The sequence below is a fragment of the Ursus americanus genome, chromosome 18 (assembly GCF_024610735.1).
Source record: "Ursus americanus isolate L20-20 chromosome 18, mUrsAme1.1.p, whole genome shotgun sequence".
Lineage (NCBI taxonomy): Eukaryota > Metazoa > Chordata > Mammalia > Carnivora > Ursidae > Ursus > Ursus americanus.
This window is the reverse complement of record NC_142144.1, coordinates 52,966,242-52,984,851: the sequence shown is the minus strand read 5'-3', so window position 1 is coordinate 52,984,851 and position 18,610 is coordinate 52,966,242. Positions and strand designations below refer to the sequence as shown.

The 18,610-nt window shown below is 39.3% G+C and overlaps 1 protein-coding gene across 15 annotated transcripts in view; it reads right to left on the bottom strand.

Moving 5' to 3' along the window:
* MPDZ (multiple PDZ domain crumbs cell polarity complex component) overlaps positions 1-18,610 on the bottom strand; it is a 167,969-nt gene that overhangs the window by 46,038 nt on the left and 103,321 nt on the right. For all 15 annotated transcript variants that reach the window (XM_087869635.1, XM_087869639.1, XM_087869640.1 and 12 more), the window contains 2 exons: positions 13,580-13,684; positions 9,923-10,015 (listed from right to left, as the gene is read on the bottom strand). In XM_087869635.1, coding sequence (XP_087725761.1) covers positions 9,923-10,015; positions 13,580-13,684 — 198 coding nt within the window. The remainder of the gene's footprint in view (positions 1-9,922; positions 10,016-13,579; positions 13,685-18,610) is intronic.

Here is an 18,610-nt window from a genome sequence, read left to right as displayed (position 1 = left end):
ATATTCAAGAATTCAGAACACATACATAGGACTACTTAACCCTTCTCTTATAAAGGAAAAAATAAATAAAAGAAAGAATGAAAGAAAATGTCTCCTAGGGTTCTTTGTAGTTAGTGTGAATTGGAAAGTGGTTCTTATAATTTCTTAAATAATAAAAATAATAGCAGCAAACACTCAAGAGCTTATCAGCATTATTGTCTATGTGAATTCCACATACTTTCATTTAATTCTCACCTCATCCTTATGCCATGGATACTCTTATTATGCCCCATTTTAAAAAGGGAAGAGGTGCAGTTAAGGTTGAACAATGTTTGGATAATAGCCCCGTACACCTACACGGGGTCTGGCAGCTAGTGAAGTGTTTTCCAATACAGTGTACTCTCTGGAAGAGAGGCTGTAACTCCTTAAAATACTGGAGAAATGACCTGCCAAATGACCACAGTGCTGAGGAACCTGACCGCCTCACTGAACGGAACATGGTAAACATTCCTTGAACAGAAAAAGGAGACCTATAAAAGCAAAGTTTAGAACATGTTCAGAGTTAGTTGAATGGAAAAATGGCAGCCTTTCTTGAGCCCTATACGCAGGCTTAACAAAGAATGAAATTCAGAAAAGCAAAGGTAAAAGGGCTCTGAGGCCAGGATACCCAAGCTCTGAACTGAGTCCCTGGGTTCGCGTCCTGATTTTTTGCTACTTAACACAGTTGTGTGACCCTCTGCAACTTATTTAGTCTCTCTCTTACCTTCCTCAGCTGTGAAATGGAGCCGGTAAGTCTCTTTATATCAGAGTTCGCTGTGAGGATTAAATTAATGAATGTATGCGAAGTGCAAAGTGAAGCTTGGGCATACAGCAAGCAATCAATCCTTCATTACTCTTATTATGATGCTTGGGATTATGATTACTGAAGCAATGTAAGCAAGATACAAAATTCAACCCACATGACAAGTGAGAAAATGTGCACCCCAACACCTTGATCTTGTTTTGCTCATACATTGTTTATTAAGACAAGATACCATTTTCTCATTATCAGATTGACAAAAATGTGTTGTTTCAATGATCATATTATGTTATAACAAGGATGCGGGGAAAAGGGAACTCTCATATACTGAGAATTGAAGTAAAAATTGGTACAGCCACCTTAAAAACAAGTTGACAACTTCTGATAAAGTAAATAACACATTTAAATCTATGAGCCAGGGGTGCCTGGGTGGCTTGGTCGGTTAAGTGTCTGCCTTCGGCTCAGGTCGTGATCTCAGGGTCCTGGAATGGAGCCCGGTGTGGGACTGGCTGCTCAGCGGGGACTCTGCTTCTCCCTCTCCCTCTGCCTCTCCCCCTTTTTGTGTGCTTTCTGTTTCTGTCAAGTAAATAAATAAAAACTTTTTTTATTTTATTTTTTTTTACATGGTAATAGTAATTGTTTTTTTTTTTAAATGATTTTTTATTATATTATGTTAGTCACCATACAGTACATCCCCGGTTTCTGATGTAAGGCTCCATGATTCATTAGTTGTGTATAACACCCAGTGCACCATGCAATACGTGCCCTCCTTACTACCCATCACCGGCCTATCCCATTTCCCCACCACCCTCCCCTCTGAGGCCCTCAGTTTGTTTCTCATAGTCCATAGTCTCTCATGTTTCATTCCCCCTTCTGATTACCCCTCCCCTTTATCCCTTTCTTCTCCTACCGATCTTCCTAGTTTTTATGTTCCATAGATGAGAGAAATCATATGATAGTTGTCTTTCTCTGCTTGACTTATTTCACTTAGCATTATCTCCTCCAGTCCCATCCATGTTGTAGCAAATGTTGAGAACTCGTTCTTTCTGATAGCTGAGTAATATTCCATTGTATATATGGACCACAACTTCTTAATCCAGTCATCTGTTGAAGGGCATCTCAGCTCCTTCCACGATTTAGCTATTGTGGACATTGCTGCTATGAACATTGGGGTGCATATGGCCCTTCTCTTCACTACGTCTGTATCTTTGGGGTAAACACCCAGTAGTGCAATAGCTCAATTTTTAACTTTTTAAGGGACCTCCACACTGTTTTCCAGAGTGGCTGTACCAACTTGCATTCCCACCAACAATGTAGGAGGGATCCCCTTTCTCCACATCCTCTCCAACAATTGTTGTTTCTTGCCTTGTCTATTTTTGCCATTCTAACTGGCGTAAGGTGGTATCTCAGTGTGGTTTTGATTTGAATTTCCCTGATGGCTAATGATTTTGAACATTTTTTCATGTGTCTGTTAGCCATTTGTATGTCTTCATTGGAAAAGTATCTGTTCATATCTTCTGCCCATTTTTTGATTTGTTTATTTGTTTCTCGTGTATTGAGCTTCATAAGTTCTTTGTAGATCTTGGATACCAGTCCTTTATCTGTAGTGTCATTTGCAAATATATTCTCCCATTCCGTGGGCTGCCTCTTAGTTTTTCTGACTGTTTCCTTGGCTGTGCAGAAACTTTTAATCTTGATGAAGTCCCATAAATTCATTTTGTCTTTTGTTTCTCTTGCCTTTGGGGATGTGTCATGAAAAAGGTTGCTTTGGCCGATGTCATAGAGGTTGCTGCCTATGTTCTCCTCTAGAATTTTGATGGATTCCTGCCTCACATCAAGGTCTTTCATCCATTTGGAATTTATTTTTGTGTATGGTGTGAGATAGTGGTCAAGTTTCATTCTTTGGCATGTAGCTGTCCAATTTTCCCAGCACCATTTATTGAAGAGACTGTCTTTTTTCCACCGGATTTTTTTTCCTGCTTTATCAAATATTAGTTGCCCAAAGAGCCGAGGGTCCATTTCTGGGCTCTCTATTCTGTTCCATTGGTCTATGTGTCTGTTTTTGTGCCAGTACCATGCTGTCTTTGTGATCACAGCTTTGTAGTATACCTCGAAATCCGGCATTGTGATGCCCCCAGCTTTGTTTTTCCTTTTCAACAGTTCCTTGGAGATTCGGGGCCTTTTCTGTTTCCATACAAATTTAAGGACTATTTGTTCCAGTTCTTTGAAAAATGTCCTCGGTATTTTGATCAGGATAGCACTGAAAGTGTAGATTGCTCTGGGTAGCGTGGACATTTTAACTATGTTAATTCTTCCGATCCATGAGCATGGAATATCTTTCCATCTTTTTATGTCTTCCTCAATGTCTTTCAAGAGTGATTTATAGTTTCTAGAATATAGGTCCTTTACATCTCTGGTTAAGTTAATTCCAAGGTAACGTATGGTTTTTGGTGCTATTGTAAATGGGAGGGATTCCCTAATTTCTCTTTCTTCGGTCTCGTTATTGGTGTACAGAAATACAACTGATTTCTGAGCATTGATTTTGTATCCCGCCACGTTACTGAATTGCTCTATAACTTCTAATAGTTTGGGAGTGGCTTCTTTTGGGTTTTCCATATAGAGTATCATGTTATCTGCGAAGAGAGACATTTTGACTTCTTCTTTGCCGATTTGAATACCTTCGATCCCTTTTTGTCGTCTGATTGCTGTTGCAAGGACTTCTAGTACTATGTTGAATAATAGTGGCGAGAGTGGGCATCCTTGTCGAGTTCCTGATCTTAAGGGAAAGGCTTTCAGCTTTTCCCCATTGAGAATAATATTTGCAGTAGTCTTTTCATAGATGGCTTTTATGAGATTGAGAAATGTACCTTCTATTCCTACACTCTGAAGGGTTTTAATCAGGAAAGGATGCTGTATTTTGTCAAATGCTTTTTCGGCATCGATTGAGAGGATCATATGGTTCCTGAGTCTTTTCTTGTTGATATGATGTATCACGCTGATTGATTTGCGAATATTGAACCACGCTTGCATCCCAGGTATGAATCCCACTTGGTCGTGATGGATAATCCTTTTAATGTACTGTTGGATTCTATTAGCAAGTATCTTGTTGAGGATTTTGGCGTTCATATTCATTAGGGAAATCGGTCTGTAATTCTCCTTTTTGAGGGGGTCTTTGCCTGGTTTGGGGATCAAGGTAATATTGGCCTCATAGAATGAGTTTGGTAGCTTTCCTTTTGTTTCTATTTTTTGAAATAGCTTTAGGAGAATAGGTATTATTTCTTCTTTGAATGTTTGGTAGAATTCCCCAGGAAAACCGTCCGGGCCTGGAGTTTTGTTATTTGGAAGGCTGTTTATCACTGACTCAATTTCTTCATAATTAATTGGCCTGTTTAAGAAATCAATTTCTTCCTGTTTCAATCTTGGTAGTTTATAGATTTCCAGGAAGGATTCCATCTCTTCCAGATTGCTTAGTTTATTGGCATATAGCTGTTGATAAAAATTTCTAATAATCCTTCCAATTTCAATGGTGTTCGTCGTGACCTCTCCTTTTTCATTCATAATTTTAATAATCTGGGTCCTTTCTCTTTTCTTTTGGATAAGTGTTGCCAGTGGTCTGTCAATTTTATTGATTCTCTCAAAGAACCAGCTTCTAGTCCTGTTGATCTGCTCTACTGTACTTCTGGTTTCTGCTTGATTGATTTCAGCTCTAATTTTGGTCAACTGCTTCCTTGTACGTGGATTAGGCCTGTCCCTCTGTTGCTGTTCCAGCTTCTTGAGGTGAGAATATAAAAACTGCATTTTAGATTTTTCTATTCTTTTGAGTGAGGCTTGGATGGCTATGTATTTCCCCCTTATGATTGCCTTTGCAGTATCTCATAGGTTTTGGACTGTTGTATTTTCATTCTCATTGGTCTCCATAAATTGTTTAATTTGATTTTTGATTTCCTGGTTTATCGAGTCATTCCTGAGCAGGATGGTTCTTAGTCTCCAAGTGTTTGAGTTTCTTCCAAATTTTTCCTTGTGGTTGAGTTCCAATTTCAGAGCGTTGTGGTCTGAGAATATGCAGGGGATAATTTCAATCTTTTGGTATCGGTTGAGACCTGTTTTGTGTCCCAGAACATGGTCTATTCTTGAGAATGTTCCATGGGCATTAGAATAGAATGAGTATTCTTTGGTTCTGGGGTGTAGTGTTCTCTATATACCTATGAATTCCAACTCGTCGAGTATGGCATTCAAAGCCTTTGATTCTTTGCTTAGTTTTTGCCAGGGTGTTCTGTCTATTTCTGATAGTGGAGTGTTGAGGTCCCCTACTATTAATGTATTTTTATTTATATGTCTCTTTATTCTGGTTAGGAGTTGGCTTGTGTATCTTGCTGCTCCCCTGTTACGGGCATATATATTTATAATTGTCATATCCACTTGTTGAATACTTCCTTTAAGAATAATATAGTGCCCTTCTGCATCTCTAACTATAGTCTGTAGTTTAAAATCCAGTTTATCTGACATGAGAATTGCTACCCCAGCTTTCTTTTGAGGTCCATTTGTGTGAAAGATGGTACTCCATCCCCTTACTCTCAGTCTGAATGCATCTTTGGGTTCGAAATGAGTCTCTTGTAGACAGCAAATGGATGGGTCATTTCTTTTTATCCAATCTGCAACCCTGTGGCATTATGGGAGCGTTTAAGCCATTCACATTAAGACTGAGTACTGAGAGATATGATTTTAATGATGCCATGTTGCCAGTAAAGTCTTTGTTTGTATTGGCTGTGACTTTCTGTTCTGTATCACTCTTGGGGCCTTTTTACTTTTATAGAACCCCCCATAATATCTCCTGTAGGGCTGGTTTCGTGGTTACGAAATTGGTTAGTGACTGGCGATTCTGAAATGTCTTTATTTCTCCATCAATTCTGAATGACAGCCTTGCTGGATAAAGGATCCTTGGCTGCATGTTTTATTCTGAAAGAGCTTTAAATATGCTCCCCCAACCCTTTCTCTCATTCCAGGTCTGTGTAGACAGGTCTGACGTAATTCTGATGCTTTTGCCTTGGTACGTGAGAAATTTCTTTGCCCTGGCCGCTTTCAATACTGTATCCTTGGATCTACTATTTGCGAAATGCACTATGACGTGACGTGGTGTAGGTCTGTCGTGGTTGAGCTTGGGAGGGGTCCTCTCTGCCTCTTGGACACGAATGTTTGTTTCCCTCACTAGATTAGGGAAGTTTTCAGCTACAATTTGTTCAAATATCTCTTCTAGACCTCTGTTTTTCTCCACCCCCTCGGGGATGCTGATGATTCTAACATTGGATCGTTTCATTGAGTCAGTAATCTCCTGTAACCTACATTCATGGGCTTGGATTTTTTTAAGAGCAGCTTCTATTTTGGTTTTTTCCTCTATTAACCCATCCTCCAGTTCACTAACCCGTTCCTCTGCTTTTGTGACCCTGGCCGTCAGAGCCTCTAGTTTTGCCTGCATTTGGCTCATAGAATTTTTAATTTTTGTCAGATTCGCTCTCATTTCTGTCCTTAGGGATTCTATATTCTCAGTAACCTTTTCACTAGTACTTTTTTCAATTCTACTCATCATTTTGACCATCGTTACTCTGAATTCCATTTCTGATAATTTGGTTACATCCATAGCCATTATTTCTGTGGCACAGGCCACAGACTCACTGTCTTTTCTTTGCTGGGGGGGGCTTCTCCTTCTTGTCATTCTGATGAGGAGAGGTTGCGGGGCTGTCCAGAGCCCGAATTATTGACTGGGTCCCAGGCCGTGCCCCTTGTTTTATAGGGATCTTAGGGATTTGGGCTTCTTCTTTAAATATTTTATTTATTTATTTATCTGAGAGAGAGAGACAGTCAGCAAGAATGGGAACGGAAGCAGGGGAGTGGGAGAGGAAGAAGCAGGCTCCCAGCGGAGGAGCCCAATGAGGGACTCCTTTCCGGAACGCCGGGATCACGCCCTAAGCCGGAGACAGGTGCTCAATGACTGCGCCACCCAGGCGCCTGGGTTGTGGGCTTCTTGATTTTTCAGCCTGCCTTCTGGGGGAGGGGCCTGCCGCGCTGATACTCAGGCAACCCTGTTTGGGTAGAGTCTCCGTGTCCCCTGCGAGGGGGGATGGGGATGGGCACTCTCTGAGCCAGTTATTTCCAGGCTTTTGTTCTCTGGCGGCTTTCCCTGGCAGTTGGCTATGCCTCTTCTGAGAGTCAGAGCAGCAGAGGCTGAATTGTCACAGAACAGAGGGATTGCGGCCCGTTCTCCACTGATGTTCTGGCCACTTTAACTCTGTTACTGTTGGTGCTGCTCAACCCTGCAGCGTCCCGGGATGTGCGCCCCACACCCGGCGTTCCTGCCCTCACTTCCAGGGCCGGCGCGTCTCTGTCCTTTGTGTTTCTAATGCTGCCATCCGCCAGCTTCCCCACGAGCTCCCGGATCTCCCGGTCTCAGTCTATGCCCGGTGAGCACACCGGGATTCCGGAGTTCCGTGAGAAGCCTGGTTGCGCGCGCACCCGGTTCAGGGTCTCAGTCTGCTGTTTCGAGGGTGCCGACCGCGAGTCCGCCCGCTCCCCCGTGCAGGTGGCTGCCGCTTTTGGTGCCCGAACGCGGTGGCTCCCTCCCCCTTCCGTTTATCTTCCGATATCTGTGCGTGGTTTCACGGCTCCACCTTTTTGTACCTCAGTACTCAGCGCTGGAGATGTTCATTTGTAGAGATCCAGATGTATCTTCCTGCGTCTCAGGCTGATTCTGTGGTTATTTAGGCTGGTCTGGTACCTATCCAGCTCGACTCAGGGGACCTGCTGAAAAAGGGGTCCCCTACTCCTCCACCATCTTAACTCTTCTAGCATAAAATATTTTTTTAAAACAATAAATCTATGAGCCAGAAATTCCTCTTATGGATACATACCTAGATAAATTCTCATAGATACATGTATATATACATAAGGAAATAGAAGTATTTACTGTACAGAATTATTATAATAGTGAGTAAGTGTTAAGTTGTCAAATATTGACCTGGGAATAAACGCTGGTGTATTCATATATTGAAATTCACTGCCATAACTACACTAAATGAATGAAGTAGCAACATGATAGATGTCCAAAACACTGGACTGAGTGAAAAGTAACAAGCTGGAAAGTGATACACAGAGCATGCTACCAATTCTGTAAATGGAAATCCCATGCAAAATAAGAGTAACAGCTTATTTGCGATCTTAAAATTTATAATTTGCTAAAAAATATCCTCTATTTCCACACAAAGTAAACTTCTTTTAACAGTATAAATCAATGTCCCATCATGTTTCCCATGTTGTAAAGCATATTTGTAACACTTGCTCCTCATTTACTAAAAGTTCTAGTTATTTTGGTAAGCGCTCTCATACTATTCTGTGAATTTTTCCCAAAAAAAGTACCTTTGTTAGTGAGTGCAGGATATCTTCTTAAGATTTCTGGAAGTTCCACATATATTTTCTCTGTAAGGTAGTTACTACCTTTAGAGAGAGCTCAGGCTAATGTGAAGACTAAAACTGAGGGCTAAAATATAAAAATCTTCCAGTTCAGATGCTACACCAAAATTTTTCTCATAATAAAATTTCAAATTGATTCCTGTGTCCAACATTTTCTATTTGCTAGTTATTAGTGATGATGGTGATTATCAACCGGGCCAACCACTGAGACTGAGTGCTCAGTCTGCACAAGGAACCATGCATTATCACGTTGAATTCTCCATATTTAAAAGATTCGATTATTAATCCCATTTTACAAATGAAGTAACTGAGCGCTAGCAGACATTAAGAAATTTATCTTAAAAAGTGTTGAAGTTAGAATTCTAAGATGGCTGTTACGGACTCCAAACATTTTGCATATTGCCTTCTGAAATCTACTTTTCCTCCAACAGCATCATTAAAACTGACAAATCTATCTTTTTCTTTGCCTGTGATTACTGTCCTCCAACAAAATTCAAGTTTATCATTATGATCACCAGCTACAAAATAATTTCATCTAACTCACTTTTGCCTTTATCCTCATATAAATAAGAAACAACATAATCTATTTTCTTCCATAGATCTTAGCATTCATATTCTGTTCTCAATGTGAGTAATGATGTAGATTTGATTTAAGTAGGCTAAATAGCTTTTTAAAGAATTCCAATCAAAAAGTCATTTTAAATGGCTAGAAATGCTTACTGTTTTTTGTGAAAGCTACATAATATGTTTTCTATACTTTGAATAGAGCTCAACCTAAAAATATTTAGATGTAAGCAAGGGAAATCATCAAAGTGTATTACAACTCTGAAGAGTAGAAATTTTTCTCTCTGGAGTATTTTATGTATTTATTGTAGAATAAATATTAAGTTTTTCCTAAGTGCAAGAAACCATTACGATGGTCACCTGTGGATCTGTTTAGAGGGGATAGCCAATGACGACTCATATTTTACACTTATTTACAATACCTTTTTTTCTTAAATTATTTTGTGTGTCTCTACATCTTGCTTATCCCAGTACATTTTATTTCCTTGAAGGCAGGATTTAGGGCTCATACTCCCCTGTTATTCACAAAATCATCTTCATCCATAATCAGGACTCAATAAATTCCTATGAAACTGAATGTGATTGTACTCAGCATGAACACAAAAATATGCCTTAGTGATGCATAGCGATATATCTGAACATATTTAGGAAAGCTATCTTTTCTACTATATACGAAATTGGTTCCAGACAGAGCATGGGTTAAAATAACTGCAGGCTGTGATAACAAGATGCTTTTACACACACACACACACACACACACACACACACACATTTTGAATATATATGCTACAAATGCTAGAGAAAATTTAAATTAACATTTGGTGGTAAACCCAAGATCGAGCTCTATAGAAAATATTATCCATTCCCAACTACTTATGCATAATTTTCTCTAGTTAATTGTAGTTAGCCCCTACTATGTGTCAAATCCTTGTATACATGTTAGGTTAGATCCTATGTAATAACACATTGTTCTCTCCACTGCACACAGGAAGAAATGGAGGGTAAGGGATATTACAACGCCTTGCCCTATGTCACAGTAGCAAGTTGTAATCCAGTACTCGAAACCACACCTTCCTATCTTTAAACACTGAGTAGGCAGAAGACAGAAATAGTCCTTACCGCCTGGGCTGGTTCCAATTACTGTATGCTGCATTTTGAAGCTCACTTTCTTCTCCCTCTCCTTCTTCTCGCTCTGGTAGTTCTGGAATGTCTCTGTTAAAAATTTACACAGTGAATACTCCAAAATCCTAGTAAAACTGTGCAAGTTTTTCTTATATATACTTTATTATCAATTTGTTAAAAATCAGAACTACTTCATATTTTCACCATACTTGGCCAATTTTACATTAAGGGGAAAAGAAAACCTGATCAAATGAAAATAAAAACCTGACATTAGAATAAATCTACCATAACGTAGTCTGGATATAGCTGAGTGCTAAGGTTCTTAGCTAGTCTGTTTCTTTCCCAAGGAAACATGGGAGATAAGAAAAAGGAAAGGGGAAAATACCAGAATTTTAAAGAAAAATCTTCGTTAAGTATTTCTTAAACATAACATATGAAAGGTAGAAGCACCATGTGGGTTATAAGCGTATACAACCCTGATCGACACCTGCCTTGAAAGAACTTATCAAGGCAGAAATTTAGCATCCTGTTTCCTAAGGATGGTCCAGTGTTTTCCCTTCAAGAAAAGCAGAAAATGCTTAAAGTCCAACTTCAGTCATCCAGAAGGGCCACACACAGAATACTCCTTACAGGAAGCAGTTTACAATGTCCTTGTATTTAAGGTCACTTTTCAATTTCCATAGGAATTCAGACTTTGCCAAATGCCAGGCATGTAACAAAATGTGTCCAGTCTGTTAACTAATTGTAAATTAAACTATAAATAACCATATCGATAGTTTGTTTTTTCAAAGGTATACTTTGTATCAGTGAGCGACATTGTAAGGGCAATAGAGAATGGTTAAGTCAATTATGGTGTGTCCTTATGCTGTTAGTTAAACTTGGCTTTCTAAAGATGAATGTCCACATATTCCTTTGAAAGCAAAGAAGGCTATAAAAATTCTGATATTCTGATTTAATAAATGTTTGCAACTGATTTATATAGAAACTGAATAGTCTAAAGAAAGTATACCCTCAAATTATATCCATTCTCCAGTGACAGGAATACTGAACTCTGTCAAATCACATAACCTTTAGACTCTGAGATCAGAAGTCATATAACCCAGTAATTGTCTGTGTTTGAATATGTTTCACAACATCTTTGGAAAGCAACTAACTGTCTAAGCTCTCCCTGAACATCTCATTCTTCCTTTGACCTAAGTGTTAGGTTTTTCTTTTCAACTGTTAAGAGAAAATCTATCTGCCCAGCTGGACTGCCCACTGTTGTATGCTGGAATTCCTCTCCTGAGCAAGTTGAGGAACAAGGTTCTCAATGAGGCTGGGATCCAACAGCCTACACCTGACAGTGGGACAAGACTTTTGGGAATGAATCCAAAAAAGGGATTTTATTTTATTTTATTTCTAAAAAGGGGACTTTTGAAAAGGATGCTAAGAAGCAGACTGAGAACGAGATAGACGGAGGGAAGCTGTATCCTGAAGATGCGGGGCAGAGGTGAACATGAGCTCATCCTCGGGAAACAGAGCTGGAGGGAATAGGACAGAAGAAGCAAGGTATGGAATACAGACAACAATGAGAACGTAAAATGAGTTCCTAAAATATTCAGTGACAGCCATGGGAAGGGGGGAGGACCTTACTGATCAAGTCCAAGCTCAGGGAGCTACACCTCAGATATACTGGATCACATGTTTCTGCTTTTTTAGCTGTAAGAATATCCTGAATATCCTGAATCCTTTGATACAAAAATCCCATTTTCTTCAAATGATTCTAGAATCCTTGAATCCTTTCATCAACCCAGATAAGCTCCTATAAATGTGTCGACCATTCCTTATTCCTCTTAGAATGTGGTTTACAGGACTCAAGTGTCGTGTGCCCCAAAGAGCGAAATGGACCATTTCTCTTTGCCCAAACTCACCCGGCTAAGAATGAATTAGACTTCTTTGCGCCTGTGTTTGTTGACAACCAATGACATTTCTAGCAACTATAATAACTAACTCTACACACCTGCATCAAGATACCAGACATTGGCACAAAGTCACACAGTAAAGTAACAGAGGTAAAGTATGAACTGAGGCCATCTTGCTGCAAAACCTGAGCTCTTAACCTCCACGCCATGCTGCCCCATATTTTTATAAGGGGCTTGTATATTTCTTCTTTGAATCCGATGGTTAAGGACATGGAACCTGACTGCTTATATTCTAATATTAGCTCTGCCGATTATTAGCTATGGAACTTGGACAAGTTACTTAACCTCTCTGGTATAGATTCCTCTTCTATAAAATGCAGATTGTTTTGTTTTGAGGCCCCTTACACTAAAAGTAAATATACCTTCTCTGCAGTGAAGCAGGTGGTCATGGCACTGGACAATCCAGGCCATTCTCCTTTCTGTGCTGGGAGGGAGGCACCAGTGCTGAAAGTGGCTGTTTCTCTCATGACTTTTGAGAGACTCTAAGGCCTCAGAACTTAATAGGAATACGATGTTACCTTGGCATAGTCTTTATGTTATTTGAAGTAATATTTTAGGGGGACACTGGAATTATTGCTTTTACCATTTTGACAAGAAGCTACAATCATTTCATACCATTAAGCCTGAGACAGAAATTCCAGAGAGGAGCACGGGTGAACTCTGTACAGGGTGAAGTGAATACCCCTTCTCCCATAAAATTCATGAGGCCCCAAGGCCTATGACATTCTTTCCTTTTATTAAACACAACACATCTTTCCCTCCCCTAAGACTTTCTCTATTACTGCAGTCATGAGCACTTCACAGAGGAAACAGTGATGCCATATCAAGATACCTGCAGAGTCATGGACACCAGGGTGTTCTGGGATGTTCTGACATCCTCCAGGGAATGGTACAACTCTTCTGAGAAGGCTACAGGATGTTTGCAGAGCCATCTCTTCTCTAGCCTGCTTAAAGAGAAATCTGGTATTCAGTTGCTAATGCAACTGAAAAAACAGGCCCAGGGCTGAGAGTGTAAAATGCTTCCTTCTCGTGGAAAAGCAATCCAACAATATTTCTTTCCCTGTGCTGAACTCAGTCAGCAGCAGCATCAAAATTTAGTTCCTGCCTTTCTTAAAGGGAAAAAAAAAAACCTTTCTCTGCAGTAAGTGTCCTTAATACACTATCTATCAAAAGCTTTTTAAGAAGGCATACACTGTTTCCTAACGTGCATATATACAAAGAGGTTCAGCTCAACACTCTCCAAAAAAAAGAAATAACCATTAAAAATGTTTCTGAATCTGTATGTATGTTAATATAAAATAAATAAAATTTCTGAACATGTTTGAAAACACTTATGAGAGAGGAAAAGGCATGATACAATATCATACAAACTGCAGGCTCCAGAGAATTAATGAAATAACATTGAAATCTGATGTGAATTCCCCAAACTCAGTATGTTAAGAGTACTACACAGAGTGGTGCAACTTAAGATGATTGTAATTTCTTGATTTGATTTTTCACATATTTTCCACACTATGATACTTTCTTAAGTAATGGAAAGGTTGGGATGATTTTTTTTTTTTTTAATCTTGAAAGAGAGAAAGAAAAGGAAATCATTCTTTTTCATCGCTAGTTCCCCGACTCTGGCTTCAAACTCTTCTTTGGAGCTTGCTACATCATTCACTCCCTGCAGCAAGCCTACTGCTTCACTCACCTGCCAGAGTATGAAGAAAAAACATCCAGTGCCATTATTCCTCCAGATTGTTGCCCCAAACTTATTTTGAACTCTTCCAAATGTTCTGCGGGCACATAAGTAATTCTGGAACAGAATACAATCCATGAAAAAAAAAAAAAAAAAGGAAAGCAAAGTTTTGCCTAACAGGAAAAGATTCCAAAATACAGAAATAAAACGATCTTGTCCCTTCATCCCCACTTTTTCACACAACTCATTTAATCAGCTTACTCAGCAGAGACTCCAAACTTGGAAAGGATAAAGCACCCTATAGGCAAAAATTAGAGATTAAAGTTTAAATTTTTTACTTTAAATTTTAAACAATTAAACTTTAAAATGCTGATAGACTATATGTTTACTAATCATATGGAGGAGAAAAACAGCATTATTTCAATTTCCAAATGAGACGACTAATAGCAATTTTTAGAAAGATCTACTAATCCTGAGGCACCTGAGTGGCTCAGTTGGTTAAGTGACTGCCAGAGTTCTGGGGTCCAGACCCTCATGGGGCTCCCTGCTCAGCAGGGTGGGGGAGGGGGAGTCTGCTTCTCCCTCTCCCTTTGTGCCAACCCCCTGCTCGTGCTCTCTCCCTTTCTCAAATAAATAAGATCTTTAAAAAAATAAAGATCTATTAATCCTTAGAAACAGAACTGTCAGTAATAACATTAATTTCATCCAAAGACTTTTGGGTTCCTTAGCAAGAATAAATTATACATACTCTACTAAAATACTGGCTACCCAAATTACTTTACATTCTCCCATAATACATAATTAACTATGGGCATTAACAAGTATATAATAATTATATGTTAGCTCTATTAAGTTACGAACCCCAAAGTCTGAAGTCATCATAAATTTATGGGAAGACTCTCTAGGTAATCTGTAGCAACTCCGTAATAAGTTATTTTGGTTTTAGAGAAAAGCCTGATGTTTACACTTGAATGGTCACTTAGTAATTAAACAAGTACTGGCTGAATGCCTGTAATGTGGAAGGCACTGAGCAAGATGTTGACTACAGCTAAAATGCTTAGAAATGGATATTTGAAAATTCAAGTTCACTGCTGTTCTATAAAAGGCTACATAACTGATATACCTCCCAAGATCTTCAACTTAAGGAATAGTTAGGTAAGAGAAACATTGAATTACAAGTTGGTTCAGCACATTGTGCAACTAAAAAAGTATGTATCAGAATTACACAATATAAAAATCATGAAGACTATTAAACCAACTATCCACAACTTACCCATGAAGACAATAAGTACATAAAACCTTAGCAGGGGAGGGCACGGATAAAAAGACAGTCTTTTATGTCATAATAAAATCCACATTATGCCACTGGCATAATTTACTGAGTAAGGAAGATACGTAATTTCAGACATACTGGTTATTCCATAAAAAGCATTCACTCTGTGAGGTCACAAACTTGGAGGCAGAAGACACAGCTCTGTTTGCTCATCAGAGCGTAATGGGAGGGTAAATCACCACTGCCAAATCTCCGTATCCTCAATCACAAGAAGGATGTCACTTTTCATGAGGCTATCGTAAGCTGAGAAAGCATAAAAGAAATATAAGGCAGTGCTTTACCACCAGGGCATCAGCAAGCCTAGTCACACCTGATCACTCTGGCAGACTCTGGGGACACCTGGGAGTCTCTCCATGACACTTTTACCTCCAGGCCCAAAAAAATAAAGCACAAAGCACAGTTCAGAGGGTTTAGGAGTACACTGGGAGACAGAGTCACATCCTAATTCTGGCCCTACTTAATTTATTCATCTACAAAACACCTTCTCTGTGGTGTTAAAACTATATTGAATAGTAAATTTGAATTCATCCCTTCCCAAAATAATGAGTAAAAATGTATAACATATTATGCCAGGATGATTGATTCTATTTTATACAAAGACAAATAAAGATAAACCTAAAACTAAAAAGCCTATTCAAGAAAACCAGTACTGGGGTGCCTGGGTGGTTCAGTCCCTGCCTTCAGCACAGGTCATGATCTTGGGGAGCCCCAAGTCGTCGGACTCCCTGCTCAGCAGGGAGTCTGCTCACCCCTCTCCCGCTTCCTCTCCCCCTGCTTGTGCTCTCTCTTGCTTGCTCTCTCTAATAAATGAAAAATAAAATCTTTAAAAAAAAAGGAAACTGGTATTATTTCTGAAGATTTAATAAAGGTAAAACATATAAATTAAAGTCAGGAAAAGGTGAGGGGGAAAGCTACAATGCACTAGCAAAGATAATAATCAGTTCAAAGTATTGTGTTTTTTTAAACGTTCTGAGAAGGAAAAAATGTTTCTATCCCAAATGACGCCAAAAAATGAATTTTTCTCTATATTAGTCCCAAACTGTTTTTCATTTTACCAAGGGTAAGGGATAGGGAGTTTTACAAATATTTTTCTGACATTTCAGACAGCAGTGAGAAAAAGGAAAGAAAGCAGCTTCCACAAACGTCTACCCCAATACAGACAGCGAGGACCCCAGAACAAGGTTCCCACAATGCAACAGCGCACGCAAAGCAATTCTAACCCACGCCTGGTCGTACCGCGCACAGAACCTCCGGATCCCAGGAGGGGCACGGAAAATGAATTATGAGCTGAATAAACACACTGAAACAGCTTCTTTGAGAGCTGTATTAAATATTCTTACACATAACTAACCTTTGGTTACAAATGGTGTGGAAGGAAAAAGAATAGCGTTAGTGATGCCGAAATGTGACCAGGCTATTAATCCAGAGACGGCGCCGGCACACGCAGGCAGGATCCTTCCCCACAAAGCAGCCTGAAAGCTCAGTAGTTGGAAAATATGATTTTCAAATGAGATCACAATCATCAGTGCAATGTGAACATGTAACAATCTCATAGTTCTGTTGGGATTTACATTCTCATAGAAATGAAGAAAAGAAAGCCAAAATGTATACACTGAGTCTATATCTGGATCTATCCCGTCAACGGGAAGTTACAAAAGCATGAAATGGTTTTCACAGACAGGTTGTAACACACAGCCATAATGAGCTTTTGAATCACCGATAGTCACACATAAAAGGGGGCTCGATCATCAGCAGGTGCTGTAGAAAATCTAGAATGTGAAGCATACGCGGCGGCATCTTTTTACAATGGTGTTAACAAATGTCAATGTCTTGTGCGGAATGTGAGATGCATACATATGTAGTTAAAAGTGGGTGCTCTTGGTTGTTTTTTTTTCCCCTTTCCACCTCCCTCCCCCCACCTACACCTCCCCCAGAAAAGCATCTGCTCTTTACTGGTGTCTATAGCAGTGATTATTAACAAGCATGGAAAAATGTAACTGCAATCAATCTTTTATTCCTTGATCAGGAATTCATCCCACACTTTAGGTTAAGGCAGGTGAATTCTGATTCAGCTCGGTAATTATCTGGCAGATGTTAGAAGCAGCTGCTGCTAAGCACAAAACCCTGGCTATTATTACAGAAATATAAGAGCTCCTGGCAAGGTGGAGTGAGAAGTGAAACAGAATGCATTCTGGTAAGGCTTCACATCTGGTTTTCCATACAAAATAATGAAACCTGGAACTTAAACTGGCTGTTCTTGAACTCTTGAAACTCAAATTATCTACCCAGGCATGCATGAACGCACACACACAAAGTTCCTTGCTATCTATCACAAATGGCAAAAAAGGAATTCAGTGCCTTGTATTCAATAAGCAATGCTTTTCCTAAAACCAATCAGTTATGTAATTGAACCATTTAAAGTTTTTTGTTTTTTTTTTTTAATCCCTCCAATACTCTCCTCCACTACCATCCCACATTAAGCTAGGTTCATAACAAGAGACAAAGAGGAAGAGATGTGGATGGAGCCTAGATACAGGTAATGACTACAAAGCTTAATTGGCCAGAGGCAATGTTATGGTTCCACTCAGAGTAATGGAAGGGCTAGACTTTCTTTTTGGGAGGATTATTCACATAGCTTTTAAGGTAATTCTAAACCTTCTGCTTCATAAAAGCTAGTGATAAGAATGCGACAGGGCCAAAGCACTTCATGCAAAATGCCACTCAGCCCTGGTCAATCTAAACGGCTATTTGTTTTCATCATTTAACACACTTCTTCTGAAAAGGAATTATATGATTCAAATTTCTTTCTACCATTTACCCCATAAGTCAAACTATACCATCTGAATTTCGGCCTTGGTAGGACACTTGAGAAGATATCAATGTGTCTTGTGATTATGTTTATGAATATGTGTGTGCACGTCCACACACAGGTGAGAGTGAGGAGATTAATTGGCTAATTGATTTCCAGAGGAGGGAAATTTGCAGGATTTTTCTTATTCTCTTTTTAAATTTAAGGTATTACATTTTGACTCCTGGGATCCTAAAGCAATAATTTATGACGTTACCTCTGATATCCTTATAGGTCCTAATAAAGCTGCTGTAAGCATTAATGGGTCCAACCTGGTGCTGGCTCAGAAGGTGGGAAAACAAATAAACAAAGCAAATGATAATAGCAATAGAAAGAAGGAAAGGAGAAAAAGGAAAAGTATCTGACAACTTTCCTAGAGTTGACTGGATGCCTAACTTATGCCAAATCAATATCACAATGGTCTTATTTCTTGGCCACTTCCTAAGCGTTGCAATACATTAGAACTGAGGGGGACGGCTAGATAACCAAGCGCTGTTTCTGGTGCTCAGAGTGCCAAAAAGTGGGCAGGGGACCTGCACCAGTGCTCACAGCATAAAACATGCATTATCACACAGTAAATCAAATGAGCAATTACCAGGCCATGTGTATTTTATGCTACCTCTAAAGTAAGTAAACTAAAAGCCTTGCAATAAAGGGTCCCCATGTGGGTCTATATCCTTCATTTTTGAAGGTAGAAGAATGGACACTGGCCCACAAGTGGTAAAGAAACCTCTTAAAGTTTCTCTTTTTTCTTAGAGGCACTGAAATTTTTAATGTACTGGCACTCACATTATTAAGATAATTAAGGAATTGTCACAGGATGAAATGATCTATTCCATTATAAAATTCAAAAGGGCATGCA